This window comes from Euprymna scolopes, chromosome 1, assembly GCF_053919585.1.
Source record: "Euprymna scolopes isolate OS-2025 chromosome 1, ASM5391958v1, whole genome shotgun sequence".
Classification (NCBI taxonomy): domain Eukaryota; kingdom Metazoa; phylum Mollusca; class Cephalopoda; order Sepiida; family Sepiolidae; genus Euprymna; species Euprymna scolopes.
In genome coordinates, this window is record NC_136482.1 from 153,821,656 (window position 1) to 153,844,882 (window position 23,227).

The 23,227-nt window shown below is 41.4% G+C and overlaps 1 protein-coding gene across 1 annotated transcript in view; it reads right to left on the bottom strand.

The window, feature by feature from the left end:
• The window catches only part of LOC145276774 (carbonic anhydrase 6-like), a gene marked incomplete in the record, with an annotated part of 205,100 nt that overhangs the window by 2,098 nt on the left and 179,775 nt on the right, over positions 1 to 23,227 (bottom strand). The window contains 3 exon segments of the mRNA XM_080128035.1: positions 6,530 to 6,693; positions 11,249 to 11,309; positions 14,533 to 14,625. Coding sequence (XP_079984161.1) covers positions 6,530 to 6,693; positions 11,249 to 11,309; positions 14,533 to 14,625 — 318 coding nt within the window.

Consider the following 23,227-nt stretch of genomic DNA (forward strand, 5'->3'; position numbering starts at 1 on the left):
TATATATATATATATTTTTTTTTTTAATATAATTATCCACTGACAGCTTTTTTGTCATCTACGACTCATCAGAGTGGCTGAATCTAGCGAGATTCGAAATTGGGACCGCACGCTAATGAGCCAGACCTCTTTATCCATTGGTCCATCTCGTTGACTGTTTGGATATATCGCAATTTATTTAGATGTTATTTGTTTTTGTTTTTTGCAATACGTTTTTGAATGAATTCAATTATTTACGAAAGTGCATTTTAACCTAAATGCGAGCTGGGAATAAATTTCCTTTTAACCATGGGAAGTGGTATATATATTGGTTTTTAAAATATAATTATCCACTGACACGTGTTTCGTCGTCTACGACTCATCATCACTTTCGTAAATAATTGAATTCATTCAAAAACGGATTGCAAAAAACAAAAACAAATAACATCTAAATAAATCGCGACACGTGTCAGTGAACAATTATAAATATATATATATATATATATATATATATATATATATATACAAGGGGCGTGCAATAAGTAATTCCCCTGACCAACTTCCTATAGCAGTAGAGCAACGAAACTTGGTACAGTTATTAGTCTTTCTCTACGTAGGAATCACCCATAGTTATGCATTTCTCCCATCGTTTTATGCAGCTTTTTGTAGAACACCCCAGGTTGGTCCTCCAACCACGACGTGACTTCAGAAATCAAGGCTGCATCATCTGGGAAACGCTTTCCTTTCAAAAACAACTTCATGGCTAGGAAGAGGTGAAAGTCAGAGGGTGCAAGGTCAGGAAAGTAGGGAGGATGGGGAAGATTTCATAACCACACGCCCATGCTTCTGATCTGGCGACATGCGAGTTGTGGACCGGAACGTTGTCCTGAAGGAGGAGGGTACCTTTGCTGATCTTGCCTCGCCTCTTGATTTTGATAGCTTCCTTTAATTTCCTTAAAAGTGAAGCATAATAGGTTCCTGTAATTGTGGTACCCTTTGCCAGGAAATCTGTCATTACTACTCCAGAAGACTGTGAGCATGACCTTGCCAGCGGAGGGCTGCACCCTTGCCTTTGGAGGTGGTGAGTCCAAGTGCTTCCATTGCATTGACTGGGCTTTGGTCTCTGGATCATAGTGATGGACCCAGGTTTCATCCTGTGTAATCAATCTTTTGAAAAACTTTGACTCATCTTCTTGGCACATCTTCAAATTCATCCCCGAGCACTCGACGCGTTCTCGCTTCTGAAATGGTGTGAGCAAACTGGGAATCCATCTGGCAGACACCTTATGCATATGCAAATGGTCATGAATGATAGTTTCCACAGACCCTGAACTAATCTTGACATCTTGGACTATTTATCGAATAGTAATGCACCGATCTTCCAAAATAGTAGCCTCGACTTGACGGACAGATGCCTCATCAATGGCAGAATGGGGGCGACCAGGTCTGGGAGCTGTTTCCACAGACTTCCGGCCATGTTTGAATTCACGATGCCAGCGTTTTACAAGGTCATATGATTGGGCATTATCATCATAAGTTTCTTTCATTTCATCAAAAATCTCCTGTGGTGTGCGTCCTTTCAAATACAAAACCCGGATCACTGTTCGGCATTCGACAGGCTCCATTTTACACCTGACTCAGTTCAAACACCTGTAAAACAGAAACCACAATTCGTTTAGCGCTGTAATTTGCCACATAACCCGTAGAGATATAAATCATTTCAGATACAAAATTTCAGCTAGATCAGACAACTGGAAGTGGGGCAGGGGCATTACTTATTGCACACCCCTGTATATATCTTCCTTTGAAGATTGTAACGTTGGGTATGGGGCAGCCAAACCAGCTGCCAACATTGCTTTTCTTTTTATTGAAACCAACCGAAAGCTCTTTTTAGTATCCTCGCTGTTTCCTTAAGTGCAATTGTCTGGATCTCTTTTGGCATTAGTTCACCAGGAATATTAGTTAGGTAGGACTTCAGGTTCTTCTTCATAAGCTATGTGCCGCCTACAATAACTGGTATGATTGATATCTGCCTAAGATTCCAGTTTCTTTTCAGATCATACATGAGATTTTGATAGTTATTCTGTTTCTCCGTGTCAGACCTCCATCATTAGGTTCACTCATTTCAACCAAGGTTGCCATTTGTTCTGACATTCCATATAACTATGTCAGATTATACAGCAGTATTGTCAAGGTAAGTTGCTGTAGGGATTACATAGTCGTAATATTTGCTATGGAACATTTCCAACTGTTCTTTCAGGTTGATGTTCGCAGGACTTGCTGGTACTGGATGTTTATTTTTTTACAGATGGTCCAGTAGAGATGCTTACATAGTCTATCATGTCTCGCTGTGTAGAAACCGTCCATCTAAAAAACTTGCAACTTGATACCAGATGACTCACACTTTCCAATTCTGTGTGGCAGAATCTGCATTTGTTATCATTACTGAGACCTTCCATCTTCTTGAATGCATTCTTCATCAATCCCTGATATTGAGCAACCATTAGAACCCTTTCCTGATCGTGGCAAAGACATGATTGTCGAATCGTGCTACCCAATTCTCGTCCTCTTTGAAATAATAGTCTATGCCGGTGACGGTTGCCTTTAAAACAATTTCGTATATAACTCTTACTTTTAATACCTAAACGGTTCAATTTCCGCACAATATTTGAAAATATTTTGTTCGTCATCATGTGAAAGAGTATTTTGTTCTTTGTTCAAACGAAATATAGCTGTTAGAATTTTTGAGATGAAGATTCTTATGCGTATTATTTGGAATTTTCGGACTACTGTTCTCATTTTGAGTGTCATTTTCACAACGTTTCGGTTGATGTAACCTCCCGACCTTCTTCAGGTACATTTTGTCGAACTCTTAAATGTTTCTGCCGAACTCGAGCATTTGGACGTTTGAAATTCCGTCCAAATTCATGAGTTTGACAGAATACACCTAAAGAAAGTCGGAGATTACATCGACTGGCACTTGTGAAAATGACACTCAAGATTAGAACAGTAGTCCGAAAATACTAAATAATACGAATAGCTTTTAGAATTAAAAATAAGTAATGCGTTTATGACATGGAATATGTTTTTTTTTATACAACACACAGGCGCCAGAATTAACTTGATTAATCCTTCATTTAATTCAACCCCTTCCCATAGTCTACAGCTTTCTTTGTAAGTCATTTTCAACTCAATTGGATAAATTTTCAATATGCAGATGGAACTATTAAATGGAAAATTATCTTTCTTTTATTACTTTGTTCTCCAGAGACTTTTAGACTTGATTTCAAATGATTGGTTTGACCTCACCTTTTACAGATTTCTAACTGGTGGGCAGTCTCGTCTACATTGACAGGATTTTACCCATAGGTTAAATTTGAGTTCATTAACCATATTCCCATTGCTTATAACCACAGTTAAAAATCTTTCAATTTTCTGCCGACTAGTAAATTCTCGAAGAAACGCTAGATAGACTGCATCACGCTCACCCTCAAGCGCTGCAATATCTCCTTCAATCTTTTGGAGACTTTGGCAGCGGATAGAGGCACTTGGCACTCTCCATGTGATACCGGGATGCCCTTCTTTGACAACGAGGATGAGCGAGAAGCTACGGAGCGTCGCACACTGATACACCGAGGAACGGCAGCCATACACCATCAAAACCCAAATTCTGTCTTCCTGTGCTCTCGCTGTGCAAAGCAGTGTAGATCACGCATCGGGTTTCAAAGTTATCAGCGGAGTCACAGAGTCAATTGGAAAAATGATAAAGAAGATGTCGTCATCATCATGGATGGACTACATTAACACATTAACTAGTAAATTCTTTAGTTTATACTTTGCTAGCTACTTCCTTTCTAGCGAAGAGTATAAATATATCAATTTTAATTACTAAAAGAAAAATAGTTTCTAAAATGGAAACAAAAACGATCACTTCGAAACTTATTTGAGTCTTTACCGTAAAATGATGCTTTGAAACACATCTATCTATAGATCTAAAAAAGTGAACGTGTCTGCGTGTCTGTGTGTCTGTCTGTGTGTCTGTGTAAATTTCCCTACGCAATAACTCTGTCAATTTTTAGTCTACAGACTCGAAATTTCATATACAGGGTACTGAGATTTAAGAAAATCTATGTGATCGGTTTTCGGCCACTAATTTGGCGATTAAGTGGTCAAAGGTCAACGATCTGACCTTTGAGAACTCTACCAAACTCCTCCAACCATTTTTTGGTCTAGACACTTGAAATTTTAGATATAGGTTCCTTTTACATGGGATCTAATTTAATAACTTTATTTTATCCCAAAACAATAAATTAAAAGGGGTTATAATAGGGGTCAAAGCTAAAAAAATTGACCTTTTTTTTTTTTTGCTCAGCATACACCTGCATGCACCCGGGCAACGCCGGGCCGAAATGCTAGTATATCTATCGAAGTGAACGTGTATGTGTGTCTGTCTGTGTGTCTGTGTGTCTGTGTACATTTCCCTACGCAATAACTCTGTCAATTTTCAGTCTACAGACTCGAAATTTCATATACAGGGTACTGAGATTTAGGAAAATCGATGTGATCGGTTTTCGGCCGGAAATTTGGCTGTTAAGGGGTAAAGGTTAAACGATTTGACCTTTGAGAACTCTACCAAACTCCTCCGACAATTTGGGGACTGAACACTTGAAAGTTTAGATATAGGTTCCTTGGACATGGATCTAACTTAATAACTTTAATAGAGCCCAAAATAATGAATTCTAAGGTGCCATAATAGGGGTCAAAGTTAAAAAAATTGACCGTTTTTTTTTTATTACTCAACATACACCCCCAAACACCCAGGCAACGCTGGGCACCCATGCTAGTCTATATATCTATAAAAGTAAACGTGTCCGTGTGTCTGTGTGCATTTCCCTACGCAATTACTCTGTCAATTTTTAGTCTACAGACTCGAAATTTGATATACAGAGTACTGAGATTTGGGAAAAATCAACGTGATCGGTTTTTGCCCAGAAATTTGGTTGTTAAGGGGTCAAAGTTCAACGATTTGACCTTTGAGAACTCTTCCATACTCCTCCGACAATTTGGGGTCTACACACTTAAAATTTTAGATATAGGTTCCTTGGGCGTAGATTCAACTTAATAACCTGATTTGAGCCCAAAACAATAAATGTTAAGGGGTCATAATAGGGGTCAAACTTTAAAAAATTGACCGCTTTTCTTTTTGTTTAACATACACCTCCAAACACCCGGGCAACGCCGGGCTGAAATGCTAATATATATGTATATAAGGACAAGGGTGCTGATAAAAAAAAAATTATTTAAGATATATTTTGATCGACACTATTCAAGGTAACGGTTGAGAATAACACATTATCCAGCGTATAAAACAAAAACAAAACAAAAAAGAAGAAGAAAAAAAAAGCGGGACAAACATTCTCGACATACGCCTATAAGTTCCAAGTCGTAGAGAGATAATTGTCGCAGATTGATAGCAACCGTCTGGATAATTTTTTAATGAGAATTCGAACAAGCTCTTTAATAAATATTCTATTTAAAATAGAAAATGACTCGTTCGTGTATCCGCAAGTACAAAAATCAATTATTAATAATAACTACTACGCCTAGTATTATGTAATTTTCTATTAAAATTCTGCACCTACAAAATACTTACGCACACACACACACACACACACACACACACACACACACACACACACACACACACACACACACACACACACGCACACATATATTTTTTAATTATTATTTGATGTAAAGAGTTATATATGGTCGCTACAAATAGCCATCTGTTTCAGTCAATGACACTTCCTTAGGTGACCCGGAACCCCTCGACGTCATAAAGAAAAATGTGAAAAAATGAAAGAAAACCTTTCTTTCAATTTAAAAAAAATTTGATTTTCAAAAGGTAAATGAGCGAATACGCAGGAGCAGATGTTACATAAACATAGAAATTAATATTGTTTTATAAATTATAAAATACATAGTTGCGAATAAATTAATGATTTATACGAAAGACCGCGTCCTTTCTTGCAAAATATAAGGTTTGTAAGAAGCTAATATATATTGTAAAAAGCAAGGTATTCGCAGTTCCGAAGGAGTTGTTTGAAGAATTCAAGTTAATAAAACAAATTGCTTGAGCCTGTTTGATCGCATAAGTGTAATTTGACCATCATACAAGCGTTGAACATCGACGTGTTTTCGGATGAAGTGAGATGTTGGACATGCGGTGTTGCGATAAAATCGACCGAATTGTTCAAGCTCGTAGTGATGGAGCAGTTTGGAATCGTGGCGGGTCGTTTGGGACTGTACCGGATAGTGTCGACAGAATTGTTCGGGAACGTTGCGGGTGGTGTTGACGGAAGTGTTTAATACCGTGTCGGGTCGTATTGACAGTATTGTTTGTGTTAAGTCACATAGACGGAAGTGTTTGGTTTACTTGACGACTGTCGCCATCGTACTGCAGCGTGTGATACTACTACTACTACTACTACTACTACTAATACTACTACTAATAATAATAATATATAGAGAGATAAACATTACATACCTGATCTATGCTAATTTTAATTGGGCTCTTATAGACTGACCAAATCACGGCTTCAGAACAAGGTGGTGTTGTTAAACTGCCTTTATAACGGTAATATGGACCCAGATTGTTTAGGTCGATCAATTTTGCGAGGTTGAGACTGATGTCGTCCTTTTCTTTAAAATCTAAAAAAAAAAAAAAACAATAAAAAAAAACAATAAAACAAAACAAAAAACAATAAAATTGATAAAAATGTTTTCATAACATCTGTTCTCGTGAATACAATCTAATACATACACAAAATGGTTAACGAGCATGCAGCGAATTGAGTCTCTTAACTAACGACGATAAATTCAAAGGCCAAATATTTGTACAAAGCGAAAATGGTAGCATAGAAGTGATAGACCCAGTTATCCACGCCAAAAGAATGCACGACATGGCACTTAAAAAATATCCCCCCTATTTAGCCAGATATGTATATCAATCTTTATTTCTCGTAAAACACCCGTTCGTGGAATAGCTATAACCACAGAATAAAGTTTAGACAATTAATCAAAATAGTTTTCATTATATTATCTTTCTGAATTTTTACATAAGTATTGATAATTCGTATTATTTGGATTATTCGGACTACTTTTCCCATCTTGAGTGTTATTATCCAAAACCGGCTTCGAAATCTAGTAGGTGACGCTCTTTTTTTTTCCTCTGTAAACTCTTTCCCACAAAAGCGACGTTGCGAGCCTGGCTATTTTCTATAGTTATTTTCATAGCAAGTGCTCGTCTGAGCTTTAATTTATTGTCCCCCTGTCAAACTTTCATAATAAACGCTCGTCTAACTGCAACCACTATAAACATCATGTGCTTTAATCTAAACGCAAATTCCATCGAACAAAGTTTTATTCCTAGAACTGCTCGCCCGTGAAACACGGTTCCGCTTGCCCGTTTTCTTAGCTGATTACAATATGATCGTCTTCATGTCAAATGTAAATAAGTTCCTGTTGAGCCGTTCCCTTAAATTGAAGTATATCAAATTTCCACCACTAACCATTACTACGTTGTTGCCCCGTTAACGACCGTACACAGATTAACCGTTATCGTTGTGGCATTCGGACCTTGATTAGTGGTGACTCCCTTGTAAAAAAAACAAAAAAACAACTTAAGTAAAGGATTGAACTTTCAACCTCCAGAGGAATATCACTTTCAACTAAATTTTACCCATTACATTATCCTCTATGCCACGGGCCTTGCGGATGTGGATTAAATAAAGGCTTCCGTGAAAAAAAAATCCGTACAGATTTCTGAGATCGACACAAAGACAAGAGACACCTAAAAAAGTCGGAGGTTAGATAGAAAAAAAAAACAAAACACAGGGGTTCTGGCCCATCCCAAGCCAATTAAATAAAGCTTTAACAAACAAATTTTTTATAAAATTTTATGTTTACTAATTTATTTTATTGTTAAAAACACACACACACATACACGATATGATTTGGAAATCTTAGGTAGGACGACCCCCGGTGTGCTTGAGGTATTGTGTTGAATGAGGACTTTAGCTAGGATAAAGCATAAACTAGCAAAGGTATAGGGATGAGGATGACCATAGACCCCCCCCTCTCCAATTTTTGAGTGGCCTTGTCCCTAATTTTTTGTTTATTACTGTTCTATTGTAAACTTTTCAGAGTAAACAAAAAATATATAATTCAAAGTGTAGTATCTGTTCCAATGCTACACTTCACTTTTTTCGCTTCACGTTTTTTTGGTCTTGGTTAGTGGAGGAGAAATCCTCCATGACTGATACATTTATTTTATTTTTGTTACTAACCAGAGTTCCCCTTTTTGGGGAGCTGGTTCCCCACTACATTAAAAACCGATCTTGTTTCTAACTCTGCCCTCGTACGGGAGGCAAATAAACAAACAAAAAAAAATAAATAAAAAGGTTGGCGATTACATTACGCTGTGAAAATAACACTAAATATGAGAACAGTAGTCCGAATAATAAGTTTTCATAATATTTTTCGATTTTTCGTATTTTTAGAGCTATTTTATAACATTTTCATTACGATCGATTTTTTTTTTATTTAACGCTTTTAATTTGTATGAAAATATTTTTCTAATATCATCTCTAAGTGTTTAGTTTATCACAATATTTATGAAGAGTTAGAGTGTCGAATAAAAGCAATTGAAACTGAAGCTCCTGTGGGTACATCATGGCACTGTATATAGAAAAGACTGCAGGTGCAAGAATGCCGTCTTTTGAAACATTATTATGGATATTAATTTATTTATTGCGGACTATTATTCTCATCTTTATTAGTTGTTGTTTCACGACGTTTCAGCCAACTATTCCTCTGGCCTTCGTCAGGTGGTAACCGCGACGGATAGGAACTTAGAATCTCCTAACTGCATTCTCAGCAATTACTGCCATCCATAGTTGTTGTCGTCTCACCACGTTTTTGGCCAAGTAAGCCTCTGGCTGGCTTTGAAACCGCTATCTTCAGACAATCATCATCTGGAACCGTAGAGATTCAACGTCTCTATCCAGGCGGTCAAGGTTGGATTTTTTGATCTTATAAATCCACATTTATTTTATTATCTGATCTTTCATGGTCGGGTCCGTACCGAATTGTATTATAAGTTATTTTAATTGAAAAAAAAAACCTGGTGAGACGACAACAACTATGGATGGCAGTGATTGCTGAGAATACAGTTAGGAAATTCGAAGTTCCTATCCCGTTGCGGTTGCCACCTGACGAAGACCAGAGGAGTAGTTGGCCGAAACGTCGTGAAACAACAACTAATAAAGATGAGAATAATAGTCCGCAATAAATAAAAATTAATATAAATAATATTCATCTCAATAATTAATTCCAATTAAAATAATATTATTATCGATGTTTCGGATTTTTTTCAGATGAGAATTGATAATACTGTGCAACCCCTCACGTGACAAGGTGATTAAGGACCCCTGTCTATCTGAATTCTCGGCTCGTGTCATCTAGTCTTCTCTGAGGTTGTTACATGAAATCTGGTATGCTGAAAGCGAATATCGAAGCAGCAGGCAGGAAGAAAGACAAACTCATGTAGTCTAATCTACAGAAACTTAATTTCGCAGAATTATGTACAAATGTTTTTACAAATATCATTCAGTTTTTGTAAGTTCTTTTCACAGTCTCAAATCTCTTCACAGACAGCGACAGACGGTTGTATGAGGAAGGTGGAGGGGTCCCCTCTCCAGAGAACGGCGGTTCTATACGAGCTGTTCTCCCCGAATTCAACAAGCAATCTCACTAATTTTCGCACGACATTCGTATATATAGTAAGGTATGTGGATGGGGTGGAGACTCCACCCCAGCCAATAAGATTTCGCCACGAAATCGAAAGCCCAGCTACCTGCGTGGGCACAATTCCCATACCTGAAATCTGAATTACTAATTCTCACGATTTCCAAGGCCAGCTGTCAATTCTGACGTCCGACCTTGAGTTCATTTAAGGCCAGACAATGTTAAAAGTGAAATTTCCTGTCATCATGTATTTCTATGGTTTCAAACAATATCTATTTTGACATTCTCTATCTTAAATCCTTGAGTTATCCGGCGTCACCCGGGAATGATAAGCTACCTCAGCGTAGTTCTAAAGCTCCTCAATGGGGGATTACGTTACAACTGGTCAACAACAAATTTGTTGTCTCCGTATTTTTCATCTGATCTAGAACGAATTTGAGGTGCTGAATCCAAAGGTCACATTGTTTTTTGCCCAACAAGGTCCAGTTTCTGAGCTATGACCACATACATTTTTTACATTTTTGTTCACATTAGGGCTATGACAACTGAATATTCTTATCATTGTTTTGACTCTAGAGTATATATCCGACACAGTTAAACACACTTAATCAACCGAGAACCACATCACTCTATATAAAACATATAAGATATCAACGGATACTCACTCAAGAGTCAAAACAAGTAAAAGAATATGCTGTTGTCCTAGACCTAGTCCTGCACATGTACTCATGTGCGGAACATTTTAGAAAAAGAAATTGGTTAGGGTAAAATGCTATGTTTTGATTGTAAATGATTATTTCAATAACAAGAAGTATTCAGGTCTGATTGATTATGTCGAAAACGGATCAGGGTGAAGGCATAAAATCTCAAAATCTTCCAAAAATCGGTGCTCAGCGTACACAAAAAGGACTGGAAAAGAACAGCATCATCGATGGATGGACAGAGACAGCAGCGAGAAGAATACTCTTCTTACTGCTGCGCATCAAGCAGTTCACCAAGGTTCTGGACAGAGATGGTGACTGCTTCAATGATTTGTGCCAAGCTTTTCTAGAGTTGACCATGGAGAAGTTGAAAACTGGAATATTTTACGATCCTCGGATCCGGCAGCTCATCAGAGATCCAGAGTTCGAAACATCTTGCTTTATTTTCTTTGAAGAAATCAGAATCGCAGAGCACCCATACAGACATCAAATATGAGATTGTGGGCGATGTTCTCTAATAGTTCCTTCCCTCAGGCTACTCGACCTTGGAATACTCTCCGTTTTCTACTTCCCTGGCTGCACTGACAAAGTTTAAATGTAATGTGAACCGACGTCTTGCTACACAACTCCCCGCAATTCTCTGTTAGACATGATTCCAATTAGTAACCCGTCATTTTCAAGTGTTAATAAGCTTTGTTTAAGATGAAAAAGAGCAATAAACAAATAATAAAAAAAACAACAAAAAAAAAAACACGTACCTTCGGTTCCATTTATATACTTTAAAAATTTATTCATTTCAAGATTTGGCTCGTGACTGATCTGTAGTAAAGAATACAAATTATTCAAATGACAATTCTAATTATGGTTCTTGGCCTTCGGGTCAAGATCAAAGTGTAGCATCTGTTCCGGCAGATGCTGCACTTAAGATAATTTGTACCAGTCAATGGAGGGGAGGCCCTCTATACTGGGACAATTATTATTTTTGGTAACCAGAGTGCCCCCTTTTTGCCTACTTTAAGGGGAGGTGGTTTTTACCTCACATTAAAAACGGCCTTGTGCCTAATTTGCTCAGTGGGGGAGCAAATAAACACCATCTGTTCCGGCAGATACTGCAAGCTATGACTAGCTATGACTAGCAAAGACCAGATGTGGGGGCAACCCCACATGCCTGACCTTTAACCAGCTCCCATTTCCCACCTCTCGGGAGCTGGTCCCCTTTTTCCCTTCCCCCTCCCTTCACTCCTCACATTAAAAATCGGCCTTGTGCCTAATTTGCTCGGTGGGGGAGCAAATAAATACCATCTGTTCCGGCAGATACTACACTTAAGATAATTTGTACCAGTCAATGGAGGGGAAACCCTCTATACTGGGACAATTATTATTTTTGGTAACCAGAGTGCCCCCTTTTTGCCTACTTTAAGGGGAGCTGGTTTTTACCTCACATTAAAAACGGCCTTGTGCCTAATTTGCTCAGTGGGGGAGCAAATAAACACCATCTGTTCCGGCAGATGCTGCACTTAAGATAATTTGTACCAGTCAATGGAGGGGAAACCCTCTATACTGGGACAATTATTATTTTTGGTAACCAGAGTGCCCCCTTTTTGCCTACTTTTAGGGGAGCTGGTTTTTACCTCACATTAAAAACGGCCTTGTGCCTAATTTGCTCAGTGGGGGAGCAAATAAATACCATCTGTTCCAGCAGATGCTGCAAGCTATGACTAGCTATGACTAGCAAAGACCAGATGTGGGGGCAACCCCACATGCCTGACCATTAACCAGCTCCCATTTCCCACCTCTCGGGAGCTGGTCCCCTTTTTCCCTTCCCCCTCCCTTCACTCCTCACATTAAAAATCGGCCTTGTGCCTAATTTGCTCGGTGGGAGAGCAAATAAATACCATCTGTTCCAGCAGATACTGCAGGCTATGACTAGCAAGGACCAGATGTGGGGGCAACCCCACATGCCTGACCTTCAACCAGTTCCCATTTCCCACCTCTCGGGAGCTGGTCCCCTTTTTCCCTTCCCCCTCCCTTCACTCCTCACATTAAAAATTGGCCTTGTGCCTAATTTGCTCGGTGGGGGAGCAAATAAATACCATCTGTTCCGGCAGATACTGCAAGCAAAGACCATATGTGGGGGCGACCCCACATATAAGACATTGGTCAATGTAGGGGCAACCCTTCATACCAATTGTCACTATCCAGCTCCCCTACTCCCCGGGGAGTTGGTCCCCATTTCCCCTTCACTCCTCACATTAAAAATCGGCCTTGTGCCTAATTTGCTCGGTGGGGGAGCAAATAAATACCATCTGTTCCGGCAGATGCTGCAAGCTATGACTAGCTATGACTAGCAAAGACCAGATGTGGGGGCAACCCCACATGCTTGACCTTTAACCAGCTCCCATTTCCCACCTCTCGGGAGCTGGTCCCCTTTTTCTCTTCCCCCTCCCTTCACTCCTCACATTAAAAATCGGCCTTGTGCCTAATTTGCTCGGTGGGGGAGCAAATAAATACCATCTGTTCCGGCAGATACTGCAAGCAAAGACCATATGTGTGGGCAACCTCACATATAAGACCTTGGTCAATGTAGGGCCAAAAATCCAAAAATTGGAAGAGAAGCTTCAGATACCTTTATATTTTTCCATTACGCCATATTTAAATTTTTATCAAACAAAGTCATTAAACCCAACTATTCGTACTAACAATTTTAATTAATTTATGAAACTTCTACCAAAATGTTCTATTTAATAATTAGTAAATTTATTAATTCTAAGTTGTGTATATATACTTATGAAAATAATATCAACAAATTATAAACTATTATACATGTTTGTATATATGAAATTAAACTAAGCTAAAACAATCCCTCCAAAAACGATTGATTATTTCGGTCGGTTATCATAACTAATCAATTCTTCCGAATTGAAAACCATACATAATTCAAATCTATTCGCTGTTACAATCAAACTTATCAATCCTTAAAATTATAATTTTTAAAATCAAATAATTCAAAAACTATACTTACGTTTTGTTAAGTTTAAAAATAATCTGAAAACTCCTTTATATCGTAATTGTACACAATTAAATTTACTTAATAAAGTGACGAAGAATTATCTCCCTTGGAACAAATCTAACGAAATTAACTTTACTTATATTTATTATTTTTTTGAATTTTTATAACGCATAGACATCCATATTCAACTAACAAGTAATTTTAATAGAGTTTTAATGTCGTTCACTTAAGAATTAGGTGTGTTACTGCTTGCTTGTTCAATTGACACTTGCTGATCTAATTTGAACGTATTTATATGCCTATGTATGTATGTGATCTTCTCTGGTACACACACACACACACGCGTACACACACACACACACACACACAATATATGTATATATATGTGTGAGAAGATCACATACATACGTAGGTATATAAATACGTTCAAATTAAATCAGCTATGGTCTATTGAACAAGCAAGCACCAATACACCTAATTCTCGCACCACCACAAGAGTTCCTCGACATCGATGTATACAGCTCAAACATAAAACAGTTCAATAACATTATTGTAATATGTATGCGTTTCGTCCATTCGTACTTCCGTTTAAATTTTCAGCAGAATTCATCTTTACAAATCTATTCTTAAAACTATATTTTGTTGTTTTCATTGTGGGATAAAATTACAAAAACAAGGCAGAATCTAGTGAGAGATGAAAGGGAGTAAAAAAAAAAAGGCGGAATAAAAACGTAATTTATATTTCCTTTGAAAAGATAAAGGGCAAACATTATCTGCCGACCATCGACTCGTTCCTAAGGTTATGCCCGTTTGTATTAAAAGTTGGTGGTCGCTTCTATATGTTTTTTTTCCTTTTTTCACACTTCGCATGGGAAGAATTTAATGAGACTGATCTTTAATTCGAATAAAAACATGCAGTTTACAAGCGTTAGCGTCAAATTTTCGTACCGAGCCATGAAATCGTTAGATTTAAGGATCCCAAAAAAAGGGGTAGAATGTAGAAGACGAGTAAAAGAAGAAGAGTTAACTAACCTTAAATAAGAATGACAAAACAGCCAATCCATTTGTATCATTGAGAGAATCCCCTATGTCATGATACTTGGCGTTTACGTGAACAATGTGCATCTGAAAAAGAACCAATATATATATATATATATATATATATATATATATATATATATATATATATATATATATATATATATATATATATAGAGAGAGAGAGAGAGAGAGAGAGAGATGTTATTTGTTTTTGTTTCTGAGATATGTTTGTTGAATGAATTCAATTATTTACGAAAGTGCATTTTTACCTAAATGCTAGTTGGGAATAATTTTTCCTTTAACCAATTTGGTACCCCCACATGAGGGGCGGTATTATTATTAAGTGTCCTTGTTAGTAAGAGGGTCTTTGAGGTTCATGTTGTAAGAAGAGATGAGAGATATTAACATGTATATATAAAAAGAGACATATAAATACATTTTGAGAAGGTGTTTGCCATCTAGATAGATAGACCGATAGTTTGGCATTTATACTTTTGACAGTTCTGTGAACGGGAGTATCTCTATAACATTTATACTCTGACACATATACTTTCTAACACATATTTTAGATGATGATTTTATCAAGGTTCTTATAACATAAATGGACAATACCTTTTCTGTTGAATAACAACACGACGACGCAGATACAAAAGCATATGATGATACGTTTATTTCTTCTTCGACCGGTCGAACATGATTTTATCTCAGGGATTCAAAGTTGTTACATGGTTATTTCTAAAAGCCTCTCACTTCTAGAGGGTGCCTTGACTCTAACGGAGAATCGATCTGAACCTCTTTGCTTCTCTCCACTGACTGATTCCGATTCTCACTTATCTAACTAAATTCATAACTCATGACGTCATTGCACGACCGAACACGTGTATATGAGACCCATGGCATGAATCCTTCTCTAACCTAATTTTACGCAACTCACTTTACAATAACATTTTCCATTCTCTTTGTTTCATAAAGGAATTTAACCTATTTGTTAATTCTGTAACCCAAATTTCTATTATGTTTTCTTTCTAAGAATGTAAATAGTTTCCATCCTAATTGTATTTATTAAATATTTTAACAGAATCAACCATTTAACTGGACATTCCATTTATAACAATCTGTGTTTATTTTAACTTATGATTGGAATTCTCAATTCCAAGTATAGCTTCGCAAGTTCGAATCCTTGACTATCCTATTTCATATTTACATTTAACTGATTCCCTATTTTTATACTTACGTGAAAAGGGGACAGCCCTTATCATGTAATATATATATATATATATATATATATATATTACAGTGGATAATTATATATATTATATATATATTACAGTGGATAATTATATATTTTTTTAAAATATAATTATCCACTGAAAATTGTTTCGTCATCTACGACTCATCAGAGTGGCTGGATCTAACGAGATTTGGAATCTCGCTAGATTCAGCCACTCTGATGAGTCGTAGACGACGAAACACGTGTCAGTGGATAATTATATATATATATATATATATATATATATATATAAATAATTACACACCACACACACACACACACACACACACACACACATATATATATATATATATATATATATATATATATATATATATATATATATATATATATAAAGACTTTAGTCGATAGCGAGAAAAGTAAGTTCACCGGAGTCGAAAACACAGTGTGGAACAATAATACTACCGCCTCGAAGAAAACAATACTACAACTTTATTTTAAAACTTTTATTGAAAAAATCAATTCTGGTAACTTGATTATGTAGTAGCGCTGACATCTATTCAATGTAGCCACCTCCAGTCACAATCACCGCCTAAATATGGATCTGGAACTGGGAGCATGCATTTTCCACAAGCGCTGGCGGAAGCACAGCGGATGGAGACGATCAGGTTCGATTTTGTGTTGTAGGATGCTCTCGACATATGCCCAAACAAATTAGTACAGAGAGTTCAGGTTGGAGGATGAGGGGGGGGGCAGAGAGAGACGGGTACAAAGTCGTAGCACTCTTACTGAAGCCAAGCTTGGGTCTCTTTGGACTTGTGGACCGGCGTCGAGTTCTGCTGGCACACCCAAGGTCTGTCAGTGGCCACCCGATTGAACCAGGGTATCACAACACACTTCATCACATCCAGGTACACTGTCTCTCACTTTGACAGGATACAAAACCAAATTCAAAATTTAGTTGAAATGACCTCTTCTCTTCTTCTATGACGATAGAGGCGTTGCTCCTCTTTCTTTTTTATATCATTGTTTTTTTGAGCTACAATCTATGATGCGTTCATGAAAAAAACATTCACAACAAATAGCTGTTAAGCTATCACAAGTGTAAACTTTTTTTTCTGTATGTGCCAAGACCCAAATGGACCTTCCATAAATAGAGCTTCCTTCCAAGAATTTCCCATCTGATGAGCACAAGACAAAAGTCTTGTCTGCTTACTACAAGATAGTCGTCTTAAAGTTCAATGTCAACACATACAGGTCTAGAAGCGTAAGCCATGTTTAGTTTCAGAACAGTTTCCGATGGTTCGTTATTCTACAACAAGTCCTGGGAGGTGACTGGTTTGCAGTAGACAGAACAGTTTCCGATGGTTCGTTGTTCTACACAAGTCCTGGGAGGTGACTGATCTGCAGTAAACAAGTCCTGGGAGGTGACTGGTTTGCAGTAGACAGTTCTCGAGTTGGAATCAACATAGCAAAAGATTCTTCCCGTGTTGACACGAAGAAGAAGAAAACATATGCGAAATTGCTACAGAAAGGTATAATATTTATTAAGCAATTCTGGTTTCTGATTAGTTGGTAACAGAACGTGAATTAATTAGATTTGTCAGTCTCTAGCAGCATCGTTTATAAATAGAATCTCCCGACTGTGTGGGAGCATACCCCCATTACTCGTCTGATGAGGAAGGTCTCCTAGCGGCTTCGGCTGCAGAGAAACAGGGTAGTACACGGCAAGGATTCGTCACTTGACACTCAGCCCAACAGGTGAAGGGCCGGGAACCGGCCCAGCACCTGATGGACTGAAGTACGCTGCCCGCGTACTACCTAGGAGGTCCACCCTCCCAGGCCTTGTCACCGGGCTTTCCGGTGGGGCAAGTTTATTGCTTGCTGCCTGAGGCGCCCCGACCGGGGAATGCCGACGGGGTTACTCAGGCAATTTTTAAAATTGCAGGAGTGCCCCTCCTTTAAGGGAGCCTGCGGAGTTCCCACTTTCCGGCCTTGTGCCACATAATGCTGATGTGGGCAGCATTTAAATATATACCCCCATTACTCGTCTGATGGGGAAGGTCTCCTAGCGGCTTCGGCTGCAGGGAGACAGGGTAGTAGTACTCGTCAAGGAACGTTCTTGACACTCAGCCCAACAGGTGAGGGGCCGGGAACCGGCCCAGCACCTGTTGGACTGAGTTACGCCGCCTGCGTACTACCTAGGAGGTCCACCCTTCCAGGCCTTGCCACTGGGCTTTCCAGTGGGACAAGTTAATTGTTGTCGCCTGAGGCGCCCCTACAGGGTAATGCCGACGGGGGTGCCCAGGCAATTTTTGATGAGGCAAGAATGCCCCTTCTTTAGGGGAGCTTGCGTATTTCCAACTTCCGGCCTTGTGCCACATTTTGGTGTGGTGGACACCAAATAAATAGCTACCCCCATCACTCGTCTGATGGGGAAGGTCTCCTAGCGTATTCCGCTGCAGGGAGACAGGGTAGTAGTAATCGTCAAGGATGCGTCACTTGACACAGCCAAACAGGTGAGGGGCCGGGAACCGGCACAGTACCTGTTGGACTGAGGTACGCCGCCTGGGTAATACCTAGGAGGTCATCCCTCCCAGGCATTGCCACTGGGCTTTCCGGTGGAGTAAGTTCATTGCTTACTGCTTGAGACGCCCCTACCGGGGAATGCCGACGGGGTTAATCAGGCAATTTTTACAATTGCAGGAGTGCCACTCCTTAAGGGGAGCCTGCTGGATCCCCACTTTCCGGTCTTGTGCCACATTTTGCCGAGGTGGGCGGCAAATAAATAAGTACCCCCACCACTCGTCTGATGGAGGATCGCTCCTCGGCCTCTTCTGGCTAAGATCAATGTGTAGTATCTGTTCAGTGCTTATATTTGTTTTTTTCGCTTGCTCCAGCAAGGACCAGCCCCTTCTTTGAGGAATGGAACAGCAAGGACCTGTTGTTTTTTCACTGTTGATTGTTTTTGTTATTGCCATCGGACAACTTTACTAACTGTATTTGTTTTTGTTTCTTTTTTTTCAGATAGTCCGGGCCCCAGTTAGCGCTTAAGCAGCCGGCAGGGCCAAGAGAAACCGACGTGCTTTTTTAGGCGAAGGTCCCCTTGGTTTCCGAATCGGCGGGCACTAGTTGGGCTCTGGGCCCACAAAGTAGATGGATCAGGCCACTGCTCCTGCCACTTTGGGGGACGCCCCAGGTGTAGTTGCATCCGAGAAGGGTTTGGTCCGTGCGGTTTCGGGGGTTGCTACCCCAATAGGCAACCCCAGTTCGGTCGGTACATTCATGGTTCCCGGGGTTGCCACCCCAATAGGCAACCCCAGTACAGTCGGGTCACGGTCGGTTTCGGGGGTTGCAGCCCCATAAGGAACCCAAGGATCGGAGACGTAGCATGGTAGACGAAGGCGGAGCGACGCAGAATGCTTTCACGGGTGTTGCCGTAATGGACGCCACGATAGGACCTTCCACTGTGGCAGATAAACCCTGGAGGACGCCAAAAACGGTGGTGGCTACATCCAGACAACAGGTGGTCGAGGCATGGAGAAAGTTTGTACAGCAGACGCCAGATGGTGAAGACGAGGATCTCTGGAAAGCGGCGGCGGTCAAAAAGAAAAAGAGGCGTCCGGTAAAGCGTTGGTGGATTTTAGACGAGGAGGAGCCAGGGTCATCAACACCACCGACGCTAAACCAGTCGCAATCTGAGAGAAGCAGTCCCCGGAAACCAGCAGCGGAAAGTCTGCGAAGAGCAAAATCGATGGAGGTGTTCATAGTAGATGGGTGCTCCCCAGAGACGGGGGATCAAGAAGCGTGGAGCCGGAAAAGAAGGAGGAGTGGCCAGCCCTCGCAGTATCAGATTCTCCAATTCCGGCAGCCCAAAAGACACCGCTAGCAAGAACAGCAGCAGCAGTAGTAGCGGCGACAGCCAACAGTAAGTTCCCGGAGGAACGGCAGAGTTGGGGACGGAAAGAGCGGAAATCAAAGCAGCTCTTTGCAGATAAATATAAGGAATACACAAATGGCAACAATATCGAAAGTGTACCTGAAACCTTAGAAAATATAAGGGAACGCTCAGTTTCCCTGCTTACGTTGGATGCCAAGGGAAAGGGACTAAAGGGTGTTCCAAAGGACAGAATGATGGAGCTGCTAGGGGAACTAAAGATCCCCGCGCAGTATGCCGCCAGGAGGTTCAATGCCACGTGGGAGGTCCTCTTGCTGACAAAGGAGGAGGCATAGAAGCTGGCAAGAAGGGATCTCACATGGCGTGATGTAAGGTTAAGACCGGAGTATCTATCCAAGAGGCGATCGACGGGTGTCCCATGATTTCTGATAGAAGAGCAACTGGGGGCCATCATGTCCCAGTATGGAGAAGTGGAGGGAATTGAAGCCATGAAGGGCCCCCGTAACATCATGACCAGGGACTACCAATTTAGAATGCGGCTGTCGCGAAAAGAATTCTATGGAATCCCCACTCAACTGACTTGCGAGGGCTGGTCGATGGTGGTCATTGTAGAGGGCAGAAGACCACAATGTTGGCAATGCCAGAAGACGGGTCATGTTGCCAGATTCTGCTCTCTAAAGAAGACAATAGAAGAGACAAAGAAGCCAGTAGAAGAGGTGGGACAAAGGAAGGCAGAGGAGCCTCTGATGGAGGTGGAGGTTAACACAAACAAGTGGAGCAAGGTGGCGGCCAAAAAATCAGGGAAGAAAGCAGAGCTGGCTCCACAGGCAGCAACCAGGGTGGTGGCAAAACGGAAGCTAAGGGGCAGTTCGTCGGGCACCGAGAGCGATGGCGGCGAAGAGAAGCAGAAGGAAAAGAGGGAAAAGAAAGAACAGCACCCTGAGCTTCCTGAAAATCAACCCCCCAGGAGGAAGTTCAGCCGACCTCTCCCCTATTCACCACTCCAAACAACGAAATGGAGCACATGGAAGCTCCAGCAGAAACTTAAGCTCCAGCGGCAATTGAAACCCCGGGAACAGCAGAAAAACAGGAGGACCAGGAAAAGTCGGCGGTCCCGAGGGAAGCAAAATCCAGAAAGTTTCCTTTCTGACCTGGGAAAAGAATTTGCGAAGCCGACTTCAGCCACACGGTCAGTGACCTAAACGGCAGGAAAAGGAAGCACTTAAAGGAGCTGAAGGGCCTCAAAAAGGTCGATGACAAAGAGGTCACTGACCCGAGGAACTTTCATGATGCTCCTTCAATAATAACTTTCGTCCAAGTGAATAGGGGAGGGAGGGCGAAGGCATTGTGGCGAATGATAGAGGCCGGGAAGTCGGCCTTCAAATGTCTAACAATAGTAGACGGGGAGCACCCATCACTCAGCAAGATAGCAAATCAGTGTGAGAGGAGGGTCCCGTTTTACGTTCACCCCTCCTTCTATAGGGCTTTAAAGATGACGTTTCCTTTGGACGTGGGGGGTCTGACTCGAGACGGATGGCTTACGTCCGACCTGCTCACGGGCAGTCTCGGTCAGGCCTTTGACGTACTTACCCCCGAGGACTTCAGACCCTTAGTTGACGAATACTACTAGTTAGGGGAACATAGCTTGTTTGAATGCAAGGGGCATGAGATCTCGAAGTAAGGCTGCTTGCATGCTGAGGGATCTCATGGCCCTTGAGGTATATGTAGCCACCATACAGGGGACCCACTTTGTTGGGGCTGGGGACTGCGATGTCCTGGTAAGCGATTTTGATCTTTACTCAGCATATGACAGCCCCCAGAACCGGGAGGAGGGGTTCTGTGCTAGTGAGTCGCACCCTGCCTACGACGGTTACCGTTGTCCACGCGGACGCTCATGGGAGGCTGGTCGTAGTCGATTTTGCTATTAAAAGCAGCACGTTCTGGATCGTGGCAGTTTATGCGCCCAACATCCACAGCAAGAGGGTTTCCTTTTTTCGGCGGGTGGAGGTGTTTCTCTCTTCGGGTCCAGAGCACGTAGTGTTAGCCTGTCTAACCTGATAGCCTCCTGCGATCTGGTCGACAGGTTCTGTCTGGATCACCCCAGGAAGGAGATGTGGACGTGGCAATCTAGTTCGGCCGTCTGTCCGAGTACATACTTGGACAGACGTTCCACTGGCTAGGTCATTCGGACCACAAACTCGTGTTGGCCCGTCTGAAATTAGGTAATAGGCCTAGGTTGGCTGGCTGCTGGAAGTTGACCGTCTCCTTGTTGGAGTCGGACGACTTTCGGGAGCTGACGTCACTAATTCAGAGGGAGTTAGTGGGGGCGGTTACCGGGAGTAGCTGGTGGGTTAGGCTTAAGGTCATCATTAGACACTTTTGCGTCTAATACAGCCAAAGTCTTGCGTTAACTAGGGCTCGGACCAAAAGGCACTTAGATGATAGACTGACCCGGGCGGTGGCAGGGGTAGGGATTCCCTAGAACTAGTTCTAGTTAAAGGGGACTTGAATCGCTTGGCTAGTGAGCGATATGAAGGTCAGGTAGTTAGAGCTAGGTTAAACAGAGTCTCCAACGAAGCCGCGAACTTTGACGCTGTTGAGCGTAAGGCCGCCCTAAGACGCGGCTCAGATGGGTACATTCGGGAGGTGAAAAACCTAGAAGGGCACTCTCTCGTATCGGCACGGGAGATCTACAATGGATTTCGGCAATATTTGGAGGAGCGCTTCACCCAACTATCCAGACGCCGCAGCCAGGAATTTGGCAGCTATTTAGCTGGTTCGCCCCGCCTTACTGCGGCCCGATCAGCTAGCTGTGAGGTGATGGTTATGGAGCATGAGATCATTACTGCGTTGAAGCAGGTTGGCTGCAACAAATCTCTGGGGCTCGATAGTTTGCCCTACGAACTGTTCTTGAGGCTGTCGCCCATGTTTGTGCCCCTTCTGACGGGCGTGTTTAACCATTGATTTTCCCAGGATTCGATCACGAGGCAGGTAACCAAAGGAGTGATCACGCTTCTAAAGAAGGGGGACCAACATGGAGGGGGATTTAGACGACTAGAAGCCCACCACTCTGCTTAACGCAGATTTCAAGATTTTGTCCTGCGTTCTTGCGAACCGACTGCAGGTCGTTATCGGTGACTTGGTCGAACCGGATCAGAACTACGCTGTGAAGGGTCAATCGATTCAAAACAATTTGCACTTGGTTCGCATGATCATAAAGGGTTTAGAAGATGACACTGAAGCCGCGCTGATCAATTTAGATCAATCCAAGGTGTTCGACAGGGTGGACTATGGGTTCTTGAGGTCTGTTGTGGAAACCGCCGGACTTCTGCAAGTGGGTCTCTACCCTGTATTGTGATCCCGCGGTAGTGGTGCAAGTAAACGGTAGGTTGCCGGAGTCCTTTGGGGGCTGCCGGTCAGTGCAGCAGGGTTGCCCGCTGTCACCTCTGTTGTATGTCCTGCCGTTGGAACCCTTCCTTCGCAAATTAAGGGACGAGGCGGCGAGACCAGCCCTGCGTGGTATAGCTCTACCTGGCGGCAAATTTGCCAGGGTGTCC